General features: G+C 19.2%; 2 protein-coding genes across 2 annotated transcripts, besides 23 other annotated features; both read left to right on the top strand.

The window, feature by feature from the left end:
• Positions 1 to 30: 30 nt before the first annotated feature.
• EDI_176950 (uncharacterized protein) lies at positions 31 to 441 on the top strand (the record flags this gene model as incomplete). Its single annotated transcript, XM_001738025.1, has 1 exon — positions 31 to 441. The coding sequence occupies one exon, from the start codon at positions 31 to 33 to the stop codon at positions 439 to 441; it is 411 nt and encodes a 136-aa protein (XP_001738077.1).
• Positions 442 to 446: 5 nt separating this feature from the next.
• Positions 447 to 508: a microsatellite.
• Positions 509 to 751: 243 nt separating this feature from the next.
• Positions 752 to 886: a microsatellite.
• Positions 887 to 915: 29 nt separating this feature from the next.
• Positions 916 to 1,148: a sequence feature (AT_rich).
• A 74-nt stretch (positions 1,149 to 1,222) lies between these two features.
• Positions 1,223 to 1,328: a microsatellite.
• Positions 1,329 to 1,504: 176 nt separating this feature from the next.
• Positions 1,505 to 1,526: a sequence feature (AT_rich).
• A 45-nt stretch (positions 1,527 to 1,571) lies between these two features.
• Positions 1,572 to 1,658: a sequence feature (AT_rich).
• Positions 1,659 to 1,952: 294 nt separating this feature from the next.
• Positions 1,953 to 2,130: a microsatellite.
• Positions 2,022 to 2,205: a microsatellite.
• Positions 2,206 to 2,366: 161 nt separating this feature from the next.
• Positions 2,367 to 2,403: a sequence feature (AT_rich).
• A 52-nt stretch (positions 2,404 to 2,455) lies between these two features.
• Positions 2,456 to 3,841, top strand: EDI_176970 (uncharacterized protein; the record flags this gene model as incomplete). Its single annotated transcript, XM_001738026.1, has 1 exon — positions 2,456 to 3,841. One exon carries the CDS (start codon positions 2,456 to 2,458, stop codon positions 3,839 to 3,841), a length of 1,386 nt encoding a protein of 461 aa, XP_001738078.1.
• Positions 3,842 to 3,852: 11 nt separating this feature from the next.
• Positions 3,853 to 3,895: a sequence feature (AT_rich).
• A 137-nt stretch (positions 3,896 to 4,032) lies between these two features.
• Positions 4,033 to 4,077: a sequence feature (AT_rich).
• Positions 4,078 to 4,093: 16 nt separating this feature from the next.
• Positions 4,094 to 4,180: a sequence feature (AT_rich).
• A 479-nt stretch (positions 4,181 to 4,659) lies between these two features.
• Positions 4,660 to 4,771: a sequence feature (AT_rich).
• Positions 4,772 to 4,806: 35 nt separating this feature from the next.
• Positions 4,807 to 5,022: a sequence feature (AT_rich).
• Positions 5,023 to 5,173: 151 nt separating this feature from the next.
• Positions 5,174 to 5,284: a sequence feature (AT_rich).
• A 27-nt stretch (positions 5,285 to 5,311) lies between these two features.
• Positions 5,312 to 5,377: a sequence feature (AT_rich).
• A 3-nt stretch (positions 5,378 to 5,380) lies between these two features.
• Positions 5,381 to 5,947: a repeat region.
• A 93-nt stretch (positions 5,948 to 6,040) lies between these two features.
• Positions 6,041 to 6,191: a microsatellite.
• Positions 6,080 to 6,255: a microsatellite.
• Positions 6,256 to 6,465: 210 nt separating this feature from the next.
• Positions 6,466 to 6,545: a microsatellite.
• A 5-nt stretch (positions 6,546 to 6,550) lies between these two features.
• Positions 6,551 to 7,101: a repeat region.
• A 1-nt stretch (position 7,102) lies between these two features.
• Positions 7,103 to 7,279: a microsatellite.
• A 5-nt stretch (positions 7,280 to 7,284) lies between these two features.
• Positions 7,285 to 7,458: a microsatellite.
• Positions 7,459 to 7,666: the final 208 nt, after the last annotated feature.

Consider the following 7,666-nt stretch of genomic DNA (forward strand, 5'->3'; position numbering starts at 1 on the left):
AAGAAAAATAATCTTCTTTGGACTTTATTTATGAAAGAAATTCCTGGTTTAAGTGGAGTTGAAGCTGGAAGAATTGGGGATTATTATTATTATGGTATTGAAAAGGCTCCTGCATTAGATAAAGCTGTCGAGTGGTATTTAATCGCTACATCATCAAATCATCCAAATGGTTGGTTTAAATTAGGAATAATAAAACAATATCTTGACAATGATAATAGATATAACTTAAGTTCTCCTGACTATTATTATAATCATTTAATGAATGTAGTTGGTTATCATACTATAGGTTATATTCTACATCTTAATTATGTCTTAGAATTTAAATTATTACAATACCAACCTTTTATTATCGCTTTCTTTGTTATTACTTCATTTCTCTTTTTATTCAAAAAGTTTTTTATTCCAAATGATGTTATTAACACTCATGATGAAACTGATTAAATTACTTTTTATTTTAATTATTCTTTTTCTTTTTTTTACTTTTCTTTCTTTTGATTATATTTTAATTAATCAAACAATGAAACTCATGGAGAAATGAAATAGATATCAATTCTATATTATTTAATGGCATTATTATAGTTTTATGATATAATTGAAAAGATATTCTTTTTATTGAATTGATAAGAAAAATAAAAACAGATAAATAGTATGGTGATATTCTTTAAATAGTGGTAAGAAATAATTTTGAAATAACTTATGAAGGAGTTAATTTTGAAAGTTTAATTAAAATGTTCTCACTTAGTATTATGTATATTTTTATTATTTCATTTTGTCTTTATTTTATTCATTATTTTATATTCACTTAATTATTACATTTTTATTTTCAATTTGTTTTTTTATTTATTCTTTTGATTTGATTTATTTAACATTGTATTTCTTATTTTATGATTGTTTAATTCATATAAATGAGATTAGTTTAATTAATAAATATCATTTTCATTAATTATTATTAATTGTATTTATATTATTTGTAATATTTATTAATATCATTTTAAACTAAAGCACATTAGAATTAAATAAACAATATTAATATATTTGAATTAATATTTTGATATGATTATTTGTCATATTATTATTTAATTATATTAACAAAATTTTATTAATTTTACAAAATATATTACTCTAAATTATTCAATATTATTTTATAACAACATTAATGCAATTAAATTGAATGAGAGATAATTTTAAATAAACTCATTTTAATACTGTTAAAACAGAAGTTAAATAAATATAATAAATACAAAAACAAGAAAAAATATAACAAAAGAATAAAGAGTGATAAAAATATATAATTGATGATGAAAACAAAGAATAAACTAACAATAAAATAGATAATTATAACAATTGTCATATCATTTTATTGATTGTTTGTATTTTTAATCAGTGAAATTTACAATTCTTTATTTGTAAATTCTGAAAACAAATAATAGATTCATATTAGAAATAATAATTGATTAGTGATATTATATCATATATTTATGATGAGATAATAACTTGTTTATTCATTTATTAAAATTATATAATTACTTTGATTGACTTCTTCATTAACATAGATCTTAATCTGTTGATTCATTTTATTTTATATACTATTCATAATAATTATTATATAATAGGTTTCATTTATAAATTAATTAAAATGTACTTTTTTATAAAATAAACAAACGAACTACACAAACAAATATTATAAATGAAACAAAAATCAATGATATATTATTTCTTCTACAAATAATAATGAATATGAAGTTGAGTTGGCATATCAAAATGATGGTATAATGATAAATTAATAGAAGATAATAAAAACAAGAGAAAGAAAAGAATAATATCTAACAAAAGAAGTAATAATAAGAGGCATATTTAAAATCAATTATTTGAAATATTGAGAAGTATAAAATAAAAAACAAGTCTATCAGTAATTACAAGTAGTTTTAAAATATCAGATTAATATATGATTTATAACAATAAAAGAAAGAGAATAATTAATTAATAATGAATGAAAAATAGTAAAACAAAAAATAAGAACTAAATAAAATAAAAACAATAAAACACATAGGCAATAAATTAAATACAATTGATGATAATTTAATATAAATAAAATAATAAACATAAAATGAAATAAACGAATAAATAAAATAGCAAATCAAATTCAGTGAATCATAAAATCAAAACAAACAAATAACCAAATAAATAAAGAATAAAACAAGGTAATAGAATAGAAAATATTCAATAATAATTCATCACTCGTTAAATATAAATTATCTATTTATAAAAGAAACTGATATTGTAAACTCACTTTGACAATTTATTTTAATATTACACAACAATTGATAAAACAACATTATTCAATTTAAAAATATTAAAGTCTCCTGAAAAAATAAATCATATTTTAATTTTATTTTTAAAATAGAAGAAAATAGAATGATAATCTTAAAATTCTTTTAAGTTCAAACAAACAAGAATGGAACATACAACAAAATCAACCAACATCAATAATAAATCAATAATGAAATTAGGATATAATGAAATAATGATAGTATCAATGTATTTTGATGATATTGAAGATTTTATTAATTTAGAAATAGGAATTAAAAGATTTCAAGGAAATATGGAACGATTTCATTTTAATCCAATTCCATTAAATGATTATTCAAGAAAACTCTTTCCTAATATTGAAACATTTCATATTTATAATAGAAGTGATGAAGAATTTAATGATGGAAAAATCATTAAAAAAGTGATGTGGTGTACAGTAGATTATTCAACATATTTACAAGAGAAAGAAGAATGGAATGAATGTAAAAGTATTATATACACAAAACATGAAAGAGAGAAGTATGGGAATACAATACCACCAGAAGTTACATCACTTGGAAGTAGATGTTTTGAAGGGTGTTATTCATTAACATCAATTAATATACCAACAACAATCAGTAAAATAGGAGATGATTGTTTTAGATGGTGTTCATCATTACAAACAATCAAAATACCATCAACTGTAAGTGAGATAGGAAATGGATGTTTTTCAGGATGTTCAACATTAACATCAATTAATATTGAAACTATGCAATTCATTAGTCAAGAAAGAATATTTATTAATGAACCAGTGTTAGTTAGTTTTAGTATACCAAAAAACCTACAAATAATCAATGAAGAGAACATTGAAAAGAAGGACATTAACGAATTTATTGTTCCAGCTACAATCACTAAATTAGGAAATTGGTGTTTTAATTCTTGTTCGTCATTAACATCAGTTAATATACAGTCGTCAGTTAGTGAATTAGGAAATGGTTGTTTTTATAATTGCACATCACTAAAATCAATTAACATACCATCTACAATCAAGGAGTTTGGGTATTGGTGTTTTAATAAATGTTCATCATTAACATCAATTAATATTCCATCATCAGTTACATCAATTGGGAACACACAATTTGATAGATGTTCTTCGTTAAGAAATCTTGAAATAGATAATCTACAATTTGTTAGTGAAGAAAGGATATTTATGAATGAACCAGTGTTGGTTAGTATTAAAACGCCAGATAATATAGAAATGATAAATGGAAAAAGTGTTGAAAAGAGGGACGTTAATGAATTTATTATTCCAACTCAAGTTAATGAATTAGGAAAGTGGTGTTTTTATGGATGCATGTTATTAACATCAATTAATATTCCATCATCAATTAGTAAATTAGGGGATCGCTGTTTTTATGAATGCTTTGCATTAACATCTATTAATATACCATCATCAATTACATCATTTGGTGGATATTGTTTCTATAACTGTGGATGTGAAGAAGAGTTAAAGAAGAATAAAGCAATACCAAGAATTTGTTTTAATAGGTGATAGAAAAAGGCAAATAATAAATAATGAACTAATTTATTAATTATTTGAATAAAAGAATTGTAAAATACTTCTGAATATAACAATATTATAAAAACTATATTTGAATGATAATGTAAAACTTAAAGTTCATTTCATATTAAAGTAATTATGATAGCAAACTATTTCAGTGAAATAATAATTCAAATCTACACTATTTATTAAGAATTTAGAAAATTATTATATTTTGAAATATAATTGATGTTAATGGATTGGTTATTTATTAATATTTTTAATTGAATTTAATAATATACAAAAAGAATATAGTACTTTATTTCAATTATTCAATAAAATTATTAAAATCTGGTTTTATTGATGTTAATACATCACAATTAATTATAGACCAACATTTAATAACACCTTCTGATTATATAAAAGAATATAGAAATAATACAAAAGAATGTATTGAAAAAATAACAAAAGATATTATTAATATTTTCATAATCATTATTCAACAAAAAATAAAAATGTTAATTTGTTTATTCATTACCATAAACAAAAGAATATATCAAGAATTAATCAATCTATTATTTTAATAACAAAATTCATATTAATCTAGTATTGAAATAATAATGACTCAATCATTAATTTGTTAAATGAATTAAATGGTAATGGTTCTAAGTATATTCATATTAAATTATATTCAAAATGTACAAGTGATTACAGTAATATTGAAATAAATTATAGAGTTACTAACAATGAAATAAATAAAATGATTTAACATTAATCCAAATAAGATATGATATATTCAAATAATTCTGATGTTAAACATTATTCATTTCATAATATATACTTTATATCTTGTTTATAAAAGTTAATTAATATTTAGATAAACATTAAATCATTCAACAAAACAATAAAATAAATATTGTTTCATTATAAAATAATAAATTAGGTTCAATATAAATGATAATGATTATCAGTACATCATTTTATCATATTTAATTTATTAAATATAATCATAATTTAATATTTTTTTTATAATGAAACAAACATACTTTTTAATGTTTTAAGAAATAAATAACAAAGCAACACAATTTATGATTGAAATAATGAAATTATAAATAAAAAACATATTAACATTACTAAGTGATATAATTATAATATTAGATAAATATAATTCATTAAAACATTATTTTAAAATAGAATATCTTATAGAACTAAGTATTTATAGTTTTAAATGATTACATAATAAGAATCACTTTATAACAACAATAATTCATTTTTATCACAATTAATATTAATTGTTATTAATCATTAAATAGAACTATCTTATTTAACATTGAATATTCAGTGAAATATAAAATAATATAACACAATGATAAATATATGATTATTTGTTGTTTATGTAAATAATGAAAGAATATTGAAAATTATAATAAATTTCACAAAAAATATAAATAATATGTCAACCCTTAATAACCCTTATTTTCCATTTATATTATACATTTTAAAGAAATTCTTAAAATTAAAATTAAAATAAAATTTTAAATTTATTTTCTAAATTTAACATACTCTAAATTATTATATGTATATCCTATCTTAATTCAACATCTATTGTACATACATTCAATTAAATTTGATATTGTATTATTAATATTAAAATATTTTAATGAATATATTATCAATTGATGATTCACACAATCATATGTATTCTTTATATCATAGAATATCTTATTGAATCTTTTCTTTTTTAGATTCCATTTCTTGCCTTCTTAGATAATTTTTAATGATGCATTCTTTTGCTGATAAGCACCTTTCTTTATACAATATTTGATTTTTATCTATTTTGTATTTAACATCATTTATTTGTAATTGGTGTGTGATTTTACTTTTAATGAATGATGTGAATACTTTCATTGTTATATTAAGACAATATATTTGTTTATAGTTTTCTGGTGATTTAGAATCACCATAATTGTAAATTAATGTTGTCTTTACAACTACCATCTGCATGAGGATACTTTGTTGGTACTCTAACCATGATTGGAATATTTCTAGTTTATCTCTGTACCCAGTTAGATGATTCAAATAATATCATTGTATTCAATCAATACCATGTGCTTTCCATGCATTCTTTTTAGTGAATATTCTATTTCATCTATTGATATTTTAATTCTCTTATTGTTACTCTTCTTTCCTCATTCTTCTATGATTCTTCTATTATATTTATTATTATTATCTATTTCTTTCTTTTCATCTTCTATTTATATTTATTGTTTAATTCTTTTTTCATCTTAATTTCTCTTTCATTATTTTTCTATTTCTTTAACTTCATTATTTCTTGTTTTACTTTCTAATTTTTTTTGTTTTTCAATCATCATCTTTTCATGAAATTATCTTTTATATTTATATCTTCTTTATTTATCTTGTTTATTCTTATAATATATTGATTAAACATTCTACTTCAATTATTGTATTTATGTTTATATTAATTATGTTTATCTGATAATGTGTTATTTATAAATTGATAATGATTATTATTTCATTGATAAGTGATTACAATAATTATATCTTTGATCATATCTTTTAAATCTATTTCTTGTTATAAAATTGTTTTTATATGATTTTCATTTATTATATGTTTTATAAAAGAAGAAAGGAAAGAATAATAATAATAATAAAACAATAAGTAAGAATATAGAAGAAAATGAAGAAATATAAAATATTAATTTCTTATTTAATCCTTATACATGGTTTATGTTCAAATAAACAATATTTAATATTTTCATTTCATTTCAATTACAATGATTCGTTGTAGTGTAAAACATTCTGGATATTGTTTTCCACAAAGTGTATTTGATATTCTTTTATATGAAACTGAGCATTGATTACAAAATGATCGTGTTTTATAATCTTCTTTATAAACACAAATATCACCATCTCCAAATCTAAACAAATAACCACCTGATTTATCAGGTAAATGAAATGCATATCATGGATCTTTAATATCAAATTTCATCATTCCGTGTATTCTTCCTTTTGATTTTAATGAAAATAAAAATGAATTTGGATCATTTATAAAAAGATCAACTTTATCAATTTTCTCATTAACATATCCCCCAAATTTATTTCCATTTGTATCTTTAATAATAATTATTATATGTTCTTTATTTATTATTCTTTGATTAAATACTAATGTGTACTTATCCCAATCATCAATATTTGAATCAAATATTATATTGGATACTTTTCTTTCTGTCCATTCTTCTAGTTGTTTAATTATTTTATTTGTTTTATCATTTGATATGTTATTTGATGTTGATATTGTTATTTCCATTATTTTTTATTTTTAAGTTTTTTTTTAATAACATTATTTATTTTATTGTTATATATCACATTTAATTAGTTTTGTTATTGATTATATCTCATATTTATTATTAAGTTCATTTTATGTTTTTAATAACATTTATTTATTCTTTTTGTTATTTATTTTTATTTTATTCTTTTATTTCTTTCTTTTATTCTTTTCTATTCATTTAAATATATTCTTTTATTTCTTATTTATCATTTCTTTCTTATTTGATATTTTTATTTATTTGTTTCTTGTTATATTCTTTATTTATTCTTTTTATTAATTTCTTCTTATGATTTCTTTTATTTCATTTATTCATCATTATCATGTTTTAATTTAAACAGATGTTATATCTATAATGATTTATTAGATTATTGATAAAATTAGTTTAAATACATTTATGAATAACTTCTTTTTACTTCATTTCATTATTTTATTAAATTAGATTTTGATAAATAATGAGATAATATTATTGTTAATGTTATTGTTAATAT

This window comes from Entamoeba dispar, genomic scaffold, assembly GCF_000209125.1.
Source record: "Entamoeba dispar SAW760 scf_1105229461057 genomic scaffold, whole genome shotgun sequence".
Lineage (NCBI taxonomy): Eukaryota > Evosea > Mastigamoebida > Endamoebidae > Entamoeba > Entamoeba dispar.